The 15,973-nt window shown below is 41.2% G+C and overlaps 1 protein-coding gene across 1 annotated transcript in view; it reads left to right on the top strand.

Moving 5' to 3' along the window:
• The window catches only part of LOC106088597 (serine-rich adhesin for platelets), a 243,504-nt gene that overhangs the window by 157,675 nt on the left and 69,856 nt on the right, over nt 1-15,973 (top strand). The window contains exon 4 of the mRNA XM_059364655.1: nt 12,268-12,428. Coding sequence (XP_059220638.1) covers nt 12,268-12,428 — 161 coding nt within the window. The remainder of the gene's footprint in view (nt 1-12,267; nt 12,429-15,973) is intronic.

Below are 15,973 nucleotides of genomic sequence, written 5' to 3'. Positions count from 1 at the left end.
GAAAGCTCCCCTAACCTCACGGCAGTGGTCGCTGCAATTTGGGTAGCCACAAGCCACAACAATGTCCAGAGGCATAGGATGAAGCATTAAATTCAATGCATCAGATGGTGTCGTCCTCAGTGCGGCTGTGATGCAAAAGGAAGTCATCCTTTGGATCTGATTAAATATTGAGCAGTAGTTGGATTTTTGAAGCGCCGTCCAACAGACCACAACACCATATTGCGTTATTCAGCAGGAGATACAAGTTGCCTACAGTGGAATCTGTCTCCTTGGGTGGAGAGTATGTTCCATTAACAGAAAGCGCAAAAAACCTGGGTGTTTTGCTGGACAGGAAATTGAACTTCAAAACCAGGTCTGACAACTGCAGGGTATACCCAATGCATGACACGCGGTCTAAACTCCCAACTTTTGCCAATGAGTCTCTTGCAGATGTATAGGGCAAGAGTGGCCTTTCTTGCCCTTTCCAAAATGTTGGCTTTGAAGTTCAATTTCCTATCCATCAAAACCAAATGGAACATTCTCTCCACCCAACTTTTGCCAATGAGTCTCTTGCAGGTGTATAGGGTAAGAGTGGCCTTTCTTGCCCTTTCAAAAATGTTGGCTTTGAAGTTCAATTTCCTGTGCAGCAAAACACCCAGGTATTTTGCGATTTCTGTAAATGGAACATTTCCTCCTTCCAAAGAGACAGGTTCCACTGTAGGCAACTTGTATCTCCTGCTGAAAAGAACTACTTCTGTCTTGCACGGATTTATACCCAAACCACTTTCGGTAGCCCACTTTGATGTTATACGTAGAGCTTCCTCAAGTATATCTCTTAGAGTGCTGGGAAACTTTCCCCTAACAACAATTGCTCGTCATCAGAATACGCGACCATTTTTACAAATTTTTTCTTTCCGAGACAATAATTTATTCTGAATGACTATATTCCAATGAAGAGGAGACAGTGCACATTCTTGAAGTGTTCCTCTGCTGACCCATTTTTTTTTAGATCCACAGATCCCAGCCTGCGTTGATGCATCTTTTAGTAAGTTATGAATAAACTTTCTTACGGTAGTGTTGATGCCTAGAAACTCCAACTCCTTCGTGATTGACGTCGGCTTTACATTAATGGAAACACCTTCAATGTCAAGAAATGCTACCATTGTATATTCCTTGACAGCGAGAGAACCCTCTATGCACGCTACCAACTAGGCTACCGGGGCGCCCATTGAGAACCCAGGGACTGAGATCGGTTTTGGACAGCCTGACCATAATACGGTCCTGCAGGCGAAGATCCGGGCGATCACGGAATGCATGAAATGGTGTGGTGCTTACGCGAGGACGGCGATTGTTAACGTCTTTACGGACAATAAAATTGCCATAAGGGCGATAACAACCAGGACGGTAAGATCACGAACAGTCTTGCAGTGTAATAAGGAGATAAACGCCTTCTCTGAGGATGGAAAAATCTGCATCGTTTGGGTGCCAGGCCATAACGGAGTAAGGGAAAATGAAAGAGCAGACGATTTGGCGGTGTTGGCCAGGGGACTGCCGTCAATAAACTTGATTAACCTGAAGCCTTTCGGGTCGACGCAGTCCGAGTTAAGGGAGTGGGCGGATGAGGATGGCAAAATCCGCATCGTTTGGGTGCCGGGCCATAACGGAATAAGGGGAAATGAAAGAGCAGACGATTTGGAGGTGAAGGCCAGAGGACTGCCGTCAATAAACTTGGTTAACCCGAAGCCTTTCGGGTCGACGCAGTCCGAGTTAAGGGAGTGGGCGACGAATGCGAATGCAACATTGTGGAACAGCGAAACGGTCGGTAGGACGGCGAAAATCCTATGAGGGGGATCCAGATCGTGAGAAGACGAGGCTATTACTGAAAGGAAGCAAGAAGGAGGTCAGTTTTACTATTGGTATCATAACGGGACACATAGTACTACGAACTTATGTAGAATCGGTGCGGCAAGTGATAGAATGTGTAGGGCATGGGGGGAAGATGATAAGATGTTGGAGCATTTCCGTTGTCGTTGACCGGCTTTCGCGTCTAGAAATTACCGGCTCTTAAGTGGAGACACAATGCCAGACATGAACCATCTTACGGGAGTGGTGTTGAAAACAATTAAGGATTTTGTAAGAAGCATGGAATTCCTAACTTAAAATTTTCTTTTTAGAGGTTAATAGTTTTTAGAGCGCACAACAAGCCGATAACTGGCTAAGGTGTATGTCCATAGTGGCATAAGGCAGATAAATATCTGGACCCCCATTTCAACCTAACCTAACCTAACCTATGGTCCGAATCGGTCTATCACCTAATATGGCTTCAATAGCATTGCAATTTTTATTCATTATCCTTTGTTATAAATCGATACTTGGCAAAAAGCCTGACGAATGCGATCCATTATGGAGGGTATATAAAATTCGGCCCGGCTGATTGATGAAAATGTTACAGAAAATTCATCTTTTTGAGAAAACTTAACGGAAATTTTGTCAATAGAGAAAATTTCTCTGAAATTTTGACTGTAGGGAAGGTAAGTTTAGATTAAGTGGCAGCCTGCCATCAGACTCACTTAGACATTTTCATCCATTGTAATACCACAGGAACAGAAGAGGGAAGATGCCTTCTAGTTCCTATCGTTAAACCATTCAGATCGCATTAAAAAGCTCAATAACTTGCGGACGTTCTCATCCGCTAAATCGGACAGGTTCTCAAAGAAATGAGAACCTAAAGTGGAACTCCTTCTTACTGCTAATGTGGGACACACACACAGAAGGTGTTCAATAGTGTCTTCTTCTTCGATGTCCTCATAGCTTCTGCAAAAGTCGTTGCTGGCAACCTTCAGTCTGTCAGAATGATGTAGGGAAAATTGCACTGGAATTTGTAGGGTAAACATGACTTGAATTTTGTCTTTATGGAAAATTTTGTGGGATATTTGTTTTGAAGTCAATTTTACTGAAAAATTTTCTCAAAATAAAATTTTACTTAAGTTTAGTTAAGAGAAAATGTCACTGATATGTTAACTTTAGGGAAATGTTTAACTGAAATGTTGTCTTTAGAATATAAAGAACAAGTTTTATTTAAAATTTGTCATTTATTGAATTTGAGTGTAAAAAAATGTAAGCTTTCCAATCCATCCTATTGTTTGGGTGGATGATGTTGCCTCATGCACCTGCACAAGACAGCATAGAGGCAAACACACATTTTAGCAAGGAACATCGCCAACGAGACATAAAAATTTTCACAGATTTTTTAGGTTTTAACAGATTTCCTGACATAAAAACTATATTAGGAGATAGTTTTTTTTTTGCACAAAGCATAGAGACACATTGACCAGTATCGTATTAAGCCATTTATTCTCTATCAGCTATTCATAGGTGATATCTGAGAGTAGCATTAATTTCCCATTTTGTTTTACAAATTCATGAGGCTTAAAAAAACAACAGTTGAAATAGTACTGTTAAGTACAAACAACAAATAAGTAAAAGCGTGCTAAGTTCGGCCGGGTCGAATCTTATATACCCTCCACCATAGGTCGCATTTGTTGAGATCATGCCACGGTATCTCTTTTTAGGCAAACGAAGGATAACAGAAAAGAATTGCTATGTTATTGGAACAATATCAAGTTATGTTTCATTTCGGACCATAATTGAACAGAATATTGGAGACCATAGTAGTAGTCATTGTGTAAAATTTCAGCCAAATCAATTAGGAATTGCGCACTTCAGGGGCTTAAGAAGTAAAATAGGGAGATCGGTTTATACGGGAGCTGTATTAGGCTATAAACCGATTCATGCCATATTCGACACGTATGTTAAAGGTCACAAGCGAAGCTATTGCACGAAATTTCAGCCAAATCGGATAATTATAGAATCGGTTAATATGGCAGCTATATCAGGTTATGGACCGATTTCAACCATACTCATCACAGTTGTTGGAAGTCATAATAAAACATATCATGCAAAATTACAGCCAAATTGGTTGAAAATTGTGCCCTCTAGCGGCTCAAGAAGTCAAGATCCCAGATCGGTTTATATGGCAGCTATATCAGGTTATGAACCGATTTGAACCATACTTGGCACAGTTGTTGGAAGTCATAGCGAAACATGTCGTGCAAAGTTTCATACCAATCGGATAAGAATTGCGCCCTCTTGAGGCTCATGAAGTCAAGACCCAAGATCGGTTTATATGGCAGCTATATCAGGTTATGAACCGATTTGAACCATACCCGGCACAATTGTTGGAAGTCATACCGAAACATGTCGTGAAAAATTTAATTTCAATCGGATAATAATTGCGCCCTCTAGAGGCTCAAGAAGTCAAGACCCACGATCGGTTTATATGACAGCTATATCAAAACATAGACCGATTTGGCCCATTTACAATACCAACCGACCTATACTAATAGAAAGTAAATTTCAAAAAAAACTTCAAACGGCTAGCTTTACTCCTTCGGAAGTCAGCGTGTTTTCGACAGACAGATGGTCGGACGGATGAACAGACAGACGGACATGGCTAGATCGTCTTAAAATGACATGACAATCAAGAATATATATACTTTGTGGGGTCATAGACACATATTTCGAGGTGTTAAAAACAGAATGACGAAATTAGTATACCCCCATCCTATGGTGGGGGGTATAAAAATAGATGTCGATGTTCATTTTAAAGTTTCGTTATGTAACTGCAAATGCAAATTTGACCATGAACATTCCATTGAGGAACTGGAGCAAACTTCTCACATATCAATGAGTGCTGTCCGATTCAATTTTAAGCTCAATGATAAGGGACCTCCTTTTTATAGCCGAGTACGAACGGTGTGCGTTTTTTTACATGTCTAAATACCTCACAAATGTCGCCAGCATTAGGAGGGGATAACCACCGCTATATCACCATATTCGCCGATTCGGATAAAACTTGGCACCGACATTGTAGGTCATTAAATAGATTTTCGGGTCGAATTTTAAACCAATTAGTTGAAAATTTAGGCGTCTGGGGCTTAAGAAGTCAAAACTGGTGAAGGGTTGATATGGGGGCTATATATGTTTATAGACCGACTAGGGTCATATTTTACATGGATGTTTGAAGTCATAACACAAGTCTATGTTTCAAATTTCAGCTAAATTGGATGCAAATTGAGGCTTCTAGGGGCTCAAGATGCCAAATCCGGGGATCGGTTTATGTGGGGGCTATATCTGTTTATCGGTAATGGCTTCGTTCGATTTATTTCGAGCTTTCTCAGAGATCGCACTATTCGGTTCGATGGGTTCTCAACCAATGAGCACAAATTGACCGCAGTACCCTAGGACTATGTTCTTTCTCCTTCTCTTTTTCTAATTTTCATCAACGATCTTTTGGGTCAGACATCGAATCCGATCTACTCATTTGCGGATGACAGTAATCTCTGTTATTCGTACTCATTCGACCATAGGCCTAGTCTTCGAGAGATTGAGGACAAGAGGCGGGTTATGGACAATACACTCTGCCAGGATTTGCTGGCCATTTCTGAGTGGGGTCGAATGAATCGAGTAGATTTTATTGGACGGAACTCAGTGCTGCTTGTTGTCACACAAACGATTCGCTGACCAATTGCGATCATCTTTATCTATCAACGGTGTAGATGTTGAGCAATCAGAAGCTCTTGATGTTCTGGGCATGAAAATACAAAGTGATGTCCGTTGGGCTAAACATGTATTTGAAGTGTCGAAAGAAGCATTCAAGTGTTTAGGCTTCCTTAAACGGTGTAAGAATTACTTCACTCCGTCTGATCTTCTTAACCACCACTTTCATAAGGCCGAAAATGGAGTACAACTCATATGTAGGGGCTGGAGCTTTATGGGCTGGAGCTTTATGGGCTGGAGCTTTATGGGCTGGAGCTTTATGGGCTGGAGCTTTATGGGCTGGAGCTTTATGGGCTGGAGCTTTATGGGCTGGAGCTTCAAAATCATCCCTGGAGCTACTGGACCGTGTACAGAGGAGAGCGATTGCGTTGATTGGGGACAGTGGGGTATCCAACTCTATTGCCTCCCTTCATCATCGTCGCAATGTGGGTTGTTTGGCGCTGTTCTTTCGGTACTTCCATGGTGTGTGTTCGTCTGATATTCGTCTTCTTATACCTGATGTAAGGATGTATGTCAGGGATACTAAACATTCCAGGAACACTCATCCGTTTGTTATTGATTGGCCATCGGAGCGCACAATGCATTATAGATAGAATTCTTATTTCGCCCAAGCCGTACGTATGTGGAATCGACTTCTGGCTAATGTTTTTCCACACCCACTTTCACATCCAAAGGTTTAACACAAATTTCAATAAGCACTACATCCTTTTCCCCCTTTCAATTCCTAATTTCCTCTCGCCAAGGCAATGCACTGCATTCATAGGGGACATCCCCTTCGTGTTGGCTGACAGAAAAAAAAAATCTGATGAAAATTGAGGCTCCTAGGGGCTTAAGAAGTCAAATCGGAAGATCAGTTAATATGGGGCTTTATCCAAATTTGAACCGATATTACCCATTTGCAATCCCCAATAACCTACATTGATAAGAAGTATCTGCGCACAATTTCAAGCTGCTAGCTTTAAGCGTTCGACAGCTATGGTTGTTATTGTTGTAGCAGTTTGTTGTGTTCTATCTTTTGTCTGCTTGATTCTGTTGAGTGTCACGATCCAGGAACTCTGCGACTAAGATAGGATGCATCCCCAGGGATCTGGCCCTGAGTCGAGTGGGTCTGGCTGGGCAGTTAAACAGGTGACGTGTATCGCGCGGTCGCTGGTTACAATCGGGACATACATCTTGAACGTCGGCATCAATCCTTGATCTGTAGGAATTGAGGCGGCTGCATCTGCCGGCCTGAAATTGGGCCAGAACTACTCTGGTTTGCCGGGGGAGGTCAATTTCTTCAGGTGGAATGGGAGGCGGTCGTTCTCCAAGGACTACATTCACCCGGTAGCCATTTACCGCATCTGCTACCGTGTCTGCATGAATGTTGTTTAGACCCGTTTGATATGCCGCTCGAACTAGAGCTTCTTTCTAGTAGCGCTGAACCTCACGCTCTAGATCATGTAGATCTACCTTAAGGCTTCTGGGCGGTGGATATCATCCACAAGATGATGATTTTGGTGGTCTCTGCAATAACAGCCCAAAAGGTATTGCTTAGACAGCATGTAGTTATGTCTTCGAACTGGTAGGATGTTTGTCTCCTGACGGAGGTGGTCCACATGAGAACTGAGGAGACAGCCCATCGCAGTTCGGAAGGCGGCATTCTGACAGATCTGAATATTATTCCACTGCGTAACCACACTGGCGCTGCAAAACTTACCACAGACCAGCCAATTGCTTTGTACGTTGTCAACAAGCTTTCTTTGTTTGCATTCCAAGTGCATGTCTGCAAATGACTTGAGGACCTTGTTTCTACTTTTGACTTTATTTGAAAAAGCTGTCAAATGTGACGCCAAGTATTTTGGGACACTTGATGGTCGGAATCATTTCTCCATCGACCATTACAGTCAGCCCAGTATTCACCTCAAGCGTATTTGTAGTGAACAATGTGGCTGAAGATTTGGTGACATACATCTTCAGATTTCTTATGAATATGAGGCAAGGTAGACATTCAACCTATCGCAGATGTCAACAATGGGTGGGGGGCCTGATACCATGATCGTACAATCGTCCACATATGATGCGATCTCTATGTCGTCTGGAGGGGGTGGAATGCAGGATAGGCAGAGGTTAAACAGTGCCGGAGATATCACCCCACCTTGGAGGACTCCCTGTTTCACTCTACGGTGATTCGACTTCTTATCCCTGAATTCCACAAATGACTGGCGACCACACAGATAATTCGCGACCCTGCGCTTCGGTCCTGGCTGCAGGGACGTATTGGCGATGTCATCAAATAGTTTGGCATGTCGAATGCCTTTTATAGGTCCAGTGCCACGAGGACCGTCCTATCACATGGCTTGGGCTGATTGAAGACACGGCAAATATCTGCGGCGATGGCATTAAAAGCAGTTGTTGTGCTATGCAGTCTTCGAAATCCATGTTGATGCTCGGCGAATAAAAATTCTCCTACTTGGCAAGGGAGGAGTAATGCCTCAAGCGTCTTTGCTACTGGTGAGAGAAGAGAGATCGGTCTGTACGACTCCCCCAAACTCGGGTCCCAAACAGGCTTCAGTAGCGGCATCACTCTGTCCTTTTTCCAGACATCGGGAACTATAAGAGTGTTCAAAGACAGGCTGAGGACAGTAGTAAGATACACAATTCCAGGTAAATCCACATTCTTCGACATCAATGTAGAGATTCCGTTGGGGCCCAACGCATTGGATGATTTGGCGCCATGGATGATATTCGTAACTTCGCCCACGATAAATTTTGATGGCTGTCCATCGGCTCGGAGACCACGGATACGGCGAATGGTTCTCTTCCTTGCCCTGTCTCTCTCGGGATGCACATTAACTTGACGGTTGAACAACCTGGCGCATCGCTTCGGATCAGTTACGGTTATTTCGCCAAAAGTGACTGTGGTCCTGCCATCCCATCTACCGGCGTTCGAGAGTGACTTAGACCACATCTTGCCTTAACCGGTGCCTAAGTTACATTGCTCCAAGTGTTCCAGCCACAAATTCCGCATATGTTCATTGACTACCCTGTTTATTTCCAGATTCAGCTCGCTGGTTCTGGAGTTAGTGGGGTCCATACAACGAATCCCATCACGCTCGTCTGCGAGTACCACTGCCTACGATGGGAAATTGGGCCGCACTTGGGATATTCGACCGGCTGGCATAAAGTGAGCGGCTACTACGTTAATGATGTCTTTGAATTTCCTCTCGGCAACTAGCACATCCGGGAGGCCATCGTAGCACAGAGGTTAGCATGTCCGCCTATGCCTCAAACGCATGGGTTCGAATACTGGAGAGACCATCAGAAAAAAAATTTTCAGCGATGGTTTTCCCCTCCTACTGCTGGCAACATTTGTGAGGTTCTATGCCATGTAAAACTTTTCTTCAAAGAGGTGTCACACTGCGGCACGCCATTCGGACTCGGTTATAAAAAGGAGGACCCTTATCTTTGAGCTTAAAACTTGAATCGGACTGCACTCATTAATATGTGAGAAGTTTGCCCCTGTTCCTTAGTGGAATGTTCATGGGCAAAATTTGCATTTGCAATTTGCAACTATCACATTTGAGGGGGATGTCAGTTCACTGAAGTGGCGATTGGTATGCTCTCTCAAGCCAGCCCAATCGGCCTTCTTCTGCTCAGAGGTTATGAAGTCGCTATCGTGATTTCGACAGACGCACGGACGGACGGACATGACTAGATCGACTCAGAATATTTAGACGATCCAGAATATATTTACTTAATGGGGTCGCACATCAATATTTCGAGGTTTTTCAAACGGAATGACCAGATTAGCAAACACTCATCCTATGGTGGTGGGTTTAAAAAAAAAGTATAAACATTTTTGTCTATATTCGGTATGTTTCAAACATTGTGGCAGTAAACAAAACGTTTAAAATTAAAGAAAAAATATTTTAGTTTTAAGTTCTGCTTCTTTGGCTTAAATTCACAACCAAAACGCTTCGACAAAGAAATTTTTTTTAAATTTTTTGGAAAACCAATTTAGAACAAGTAAAAAGGCGTTAAGTTCGGCCGGGCCGAACTTTGGATACCCACCACCTCGGGTATATATGTAAACCACCTTTCATCAAAATTTGGTGAATATCTCATTCCTTATGTCCCATAGCAGTTATATCAAAATATGTTGCGATTTGGATTAAATACTAATAAGTATTGTAGCTATATTTAAAAATAAACAGATCTGAACCATATACGACACAGATGTCGAAGCGCCTAACTTAAGTCACTGTGTCAAATTTCAGTGAAATCGGATATAAATGCGCCTTTTATGGGGCCAAGACTTTAAATCGAGATATCGGTCTACATGGCAGCTATATCCAAATCTGAACCGATTTGGGCCAAGTTGCATAAACATGTCGAAAAGCCTAACACAAAGCACTGTCCCAAATTTCGGCGAAATCGGACAATAAATGCCTCTTTTATGGGCCCTAAACCGTAAATCGAGATATCGGTCTATATGGCAGCTATATGCAAATCTGAACTGATCTGGGCAAAATTTAAGTAGGACGTCGAAGAGCCTTACCAAACTCACTGTGTCAAATTTCAGCGACATCGGACAATAATTGCGTCTTTTATGGCCCCAAAACCTAAAACCTAGATATCGGTCTATATGGCAGCTATATCCAAATCTGGACCGATCTGTGCAATATTGGAGAAGTATGTCAAGGGGCTTAACTTAACTCACTGTTCCAAAATTTTGGCGACATCGGACAATAAATGAGCATTTTATGGTCCCAAAACCATAAATCAAGAAATCGGTCTATCGGTCAAATTGAAGAAATATATCAAAGGGCCTAACACAACTCACTGTCCCAAATTTCAGCAAAATCGGATAATGAATGTGGCTTTTATGGGCCTTACACCATAAATCGGAGGACCGATCTATATGGCAGCTATATCCAAATCTGGACCGATCTGAGCCAAATTAACGAAGAATATCGATGGGTCTTACACAATTCACTGTCCCGAATTTCATCAAAATCGGATAATAAATGTGGCTTTTGTGGGCCTAAGACCCTTAACCGGAGGATTGGTCTATATGGCAGCTATTTCCAAATCTGAACCGATCTGGGCCAATTTGACGAAGGAAGTCGAAGGGCCTAAGACAACTCACTGTCCCAAAATTCAGCAAAATCGGATAATAAATGTGGTTTTTATGGGCCCAAGACTCCAAATCGGAGGATCGATCTATATGGCAGCTATATCAAAATCTAGACCGATCTGGGCCAATTTGACGAAGGAAGTCGAAAGGCCTAAGACAACTCACTGTCCCAAAATTCAGCAAAATCGTATAATAAATGTGGTTTTTATGGGCCTAAGACTCCAAATCGGAGGATCGATCTATATGGCAGCTATATCAAAATCTGGACCGATCTGAGCCAAATTGACGAAGGGTGTCGAAGGGTCCAACACAACTTACTGTCGCAAATTTCAGCAAAATCGGGTAATAAATGTGGATTTTATGGGCCTAAGACCCTAAATCGGAGGATCGGTCTATATGACAGCTATATCAAAATCTAGACCGATCTAAGCCAAATTGACGAAGAATGTCTATGGGCCTAACAAAACTCACTGTGCCGAATTTCAGCAAAATCAGATAATAAACGTGGCTTTTATGGGCCTAAGACCCAAAATCGGCGGATCAGTCTATATGGGGGCTATATCAAGATATAGTCCGCTATAGCCCATCTTCGAACTTAACCTGCTTATGGACAAAAAAAGAATCTGTGCAAAATTTCAGCTTCATATCTCTATTTTTAAAGACTGTTGCGTGATTTCAACAGACAGACGGACAGACGGACGGACATGTCTAGATCGTCTTAGATTTTTACGCTGATCAAGAATATATTGGGTTGCCCAAAAAGTAGTTGCGGATTTTTCATATAGTCGGCGTTGACAAATTTTTTCACAGCTTGTGACTCTGTAATTGCATTCTTTCTTCAGTCAGTTATCAGCTGTTACTTTTAACTTGCTTTAGAAAAAAGTGTAAAAAAGTATATTTGATTAAAGTTCATCCTAAGTTTTATTAAAAATGCATTTACTTTCTTTTAAAAAATCCGCAATAACTTTTTGGGCAACCCAATATATACTTTATAGGGTCGGAAATGGATATTTCGATGTGTTGCAAACGGAATGACAAAATGAATATGCCCCCATCCTTCGGTGGTGGGTATAAAAATGAATCACTGATTGTAATTCCATGTTCAAATGCTCTGGCGCTTCTCCTACTTAGTTAATAACAATAAAGGGTGTCGTCCACTGACAAGTGTTTAGTTACCTCACAGCATATCTAATCCCATAGCTGGTGAGACAAACACTTACTGAGTGATTTTAGATTAACCCTTTTACGTTTCCACTCTGTGACTTAAACCTATTAAAACTTAAAGGTAAATATAAGCAATTCTGCTCATCCTTTCCTTTAACAAGTTTCTAAGGTGGCACTGATTTGTTGTCCCAAAAGTACTTGTGTTTGTCCACTTGCTGTGCTTGTGCACTATTTAAATTTTTTTTTTGTTGGTTTTTCTTCTATCTCTGTTTTTAATGTAAATTTTTTATATCTTTTCTTGAAATTTCTTTTCATTTCCCCCTCTCTTCGTTACTAATGGCGATACTAATGTTCTGTTTGTGTTTGCGTTTGGACGACTCCTGCAGTGCACACAATACTCAGGTGTATCAGGTAACACGTTCCGGACATGAGCACTGTGATGTTACCGAAGGTATACTCCTCGATATCACACCACTTATAGTCGATGGCCGAAAGTTGGTAACACTCTACGATAAGGACCTCACCGAAGGAGTTAACTTGTTAATAGGTGAGTACAAAAATAGAAATATGTACACAATTGCCCAACACAACACCCACTCACTGACACCTAGTTAATGCTTGTTTTGGTTTTTGTTTGCACAGTTGCAGAGTTTAGTACTAACAAATATGAAAGCAAAATGGCGAAAAATCAGATATGATAGAAGTGCGACGAAAGAAGAAACTTGAATTTTTTTTTATTTCATATTAAGAGACTGAGCTTGGATGCCAAAGTGAATAAGCAATGAAAAATTGTTGTTGAAGAAACTGAAAAAGAAAGAAATTGTACGAAAAATGGAATTCTATATAGTGTTTAAATTAAAATAGTTGTATAACCTATATATCCGAAGCCCCCAAAAAAATTGTAAACTTGAACTGAAGTTACAAATTTAATAAGCAAAGGGGATAAGCAAGGGTCGAAGTTACCCTCTTAAAACGGGGAACAAATCAATTATCATCCTTAGGGATCAAGTCTATTTAGTTTTACGATTAAGGATCTGTAATTTTTGAAAGATGGAAGAACTGTCTTAAGTTCGTTCTTCAAAGTTCGGCCGGGCCGAATCTTATACACCCTCCACCATGGATCGCATTTGTCGAGTTCTATGCGCGGTATCTCTTTTTAGGCAAACAAAGAATATTGAATAAGAACTGTTATGCTATTGGATCTATATCAAGTTATAGTCCGATTCGGACCATAAATGAATGCTGACCATTGAAGAAGTCATTGTGTAATATTTCAGTTCATTCGGATAAGAATTACGTCTTGTAGGGGGCTCAAGAAGCAAAATCGGGAGATAGGTTTATATGGGAGCTGTATCAAGCTATTGATCGATTCAAACCATATTGAACATGTATGTTATAGGTCATGAGAGAAGCCGTTGTACAAAATTTCTGCCAAATCGGATAATAATTACGCCCTCTAGAGGCTCAAGAAGTCAAGATCCCAGATCGGTGTATATGGCAGCTATATCAGATTATGTACCGATTTGCGCCATACCTAGCACAGTTATTGAAAGTCATAACAAAACACATCATGCAAAATTTCAGTCAAATCGGATGAGAATTGCGCCCTCCAGCGGCTCAAGAAGCCAAGATCCAAGATCCAAGATCGGTTTATATGACAGCAATACCATATTATGAACCCATTTGAATCATACTTAACCCAGTTGTTGGAAGTGATACCGAAACGCTACGTGCAAAATTTCAGCCAAATCGGATAGGAATTACTTCCTGTAGAGGCTCAAGAAGTCAAGACCCCACATCGGTTTATATGGCAGCTATATCAGGTTATGGATCGATTTGAACTATTCTTAGTACAGTTGTAGAAAGTCATGACAAAACATTTCATGCTAAATTTCAGCCAAATCGGATAATAATTGCGTCCTCTAGAGGCCCAAGAAGTCAAGATCCCAGATCGGTTTATATGGCAGCTATATCAGGTTATGGACCGATTTGAACCATTCTTAACACAGTTGTTGGAAGTCATAACAAAACACGTCGTGCTAAATTTCAGCCAAATCGGATAGAATTTGCGCACTCTAGACGCTCAAGAAGTCAAGACCCCAGATAGGTCTACATGGCAGCTATATCAGGTTATAGACCGATTTCAACTATACCTGGCACAGTTGTTGGAAGTCATAATAAAACAGCTCATGCACAATTTCAGCCAAGTCGGATAAGAATTGTGCCCTCTAGCGGTACAAGAAGTCAAGATCCTAGATCGGTTTATATGGCAGCTATATCAAAACGTATACCGATATAGCCCATTTACAATCCCAACCGACCTACACTAATAAGAAGTATTTGTGCAAAATTTCAAGTGGCTAGCTATACTCCTTCGAAAGTTAACATGCTTTTGACAGGCAGACGGACGGACGAACATGGCTAGATCGACTTAAAATGTCATGACGATCAAGAACGTATATACTTTATGGGGTCTTAGACGAATATTTCGAGGAGTTACAAAGAGAATAAAGAAATTAGTATACCCCCATCCTATGGTGGAGGGTATAAAAATGAAATTGTTGCGCTTTGTTTGTTAGTTTGTTTGCCTGTTCCGTATAGACTCGAAAACGGCTGAACAGATTTTCATGAAATGTTCACAGATGGTAGAGTTTGGGCCCCCGGTGAAAATAGGGTACTACATTTTTTGATATCCAAAGGGGTATCAAATGAAAGGTATTTGAGGGTAGAGTACGAACTTGATATACAAATTTCTCCCAAGGTGTTCGGGGGGGGTCCCTCACCACAACAACCCCTAACAGGACTCTTTCATCGCTTTCGGCAATATGGGTATCAAATGAAAGGTATTTAAATTTAGAGTGCAAATTTGACATAAAAATTTATTCCTTGGTGTCTGAGGGGCCTCCCCACCCCCCAAAATCCACTCCTCCATGGACATGTTTACTGATTGGGACAATATGGGTATCAAACGATAGGTATTTAAGAGTAGAGTACGAACTTGGTATACACATTTCACCCTAATCTAATGTTGATATAAGGATTCAAGAATCTGGGTCACGTCCAGCCGTTCTGCCTTTCAGCAGGATATGTATATCGCGACAATAAAGCACTCAAATTAATTGTCTTTTGAGTCTTAGCGTCGGGGCGAGTGAACCTCTTTTCCTAATAAAAACAACACCAAACTGTAATGCAGGACGACCGAGAATATATTGTACTCAAATGAAAAAAATGTGTTAGAGGCCAATCCACCTCCCACAGATCTAAAAATAATATATGAAGGCCGATCAGGATAGAATAGGACACCAATAAAAGATCTTTGGTAGTAGAGTACACTTTTTACCCTTAAATTGTGCAGACACAGGAGGGCCTACGGATTTTTAAAAATGTGGTATCCCAAGTGGTAGCTTTGAAATATGATTTTAAATGTTGATAACCAAAACTATTGGGTTGTCTAAAAAGTAATTGCGGATTTTTCATATAGTCGGCGTTGACAAATTTTTTCAACGGCTTGTGAATCTGTAATTGCATTTTTTCTTCTGTCAGTCATCAGCTGTTACTTTTAGCTTGCTTTAGTAAAAAAGTGTAAAAAAAGTATATTTGATTAAAGTTCATTCTAAGTTTTATTAAAAATGCATTTACTTTCTTTTAAAAAATCCGCAAATACTTTTTGGGCAACCAATACAACAAAATAATAATAAGTGTGGATCTGTACGAAAGCCGTTGCCCTGAATATATTGATAGCCACCTTCAAAATGCTTGACATTATAGGGCCAAATAAAATCGAGCTCTAGAACGATGCTAATATTATTTTAGTGTCCGCCCACAAAACTCCCATCAAACCGGCCATGTTCGCCTACTATAGCAATAAAGCTTAAAAGTAATAGGTATTTGATAGTAGAAAATGAATTTTATATCTAATCATGAGGCCAAGGGTTTGGGGGTCGTCTCACCTCATAAACTCCCCCTAAACTAAAAAAAAGAAATTTTAGAGTAGATCACGATGCTGATAGGTTAAGTAAGGTTGAAAGAGCATACAGATATTAATCCGTCCCACTAGTGTCACTATGGACATACACCTAAGCCACTAATCGG

The sequence above is a fragment of the Stomoxys calcitrans genome, chromosome 3 (genome assembly GCF_963082655.1).
Source record: "Stomoxys calcitrans chromosome 3, idStoCalc2.1, whole genome shotgun sequence".
NCBI lineage: Eukaryota > Metazoa > Arthropoda > Insecta > Diptera > Muscidae > Stomoxys > Stomoxys calcitrans.
This window is presented reverse-complemented; position numbering and strand designations above follow the sequence as displayed.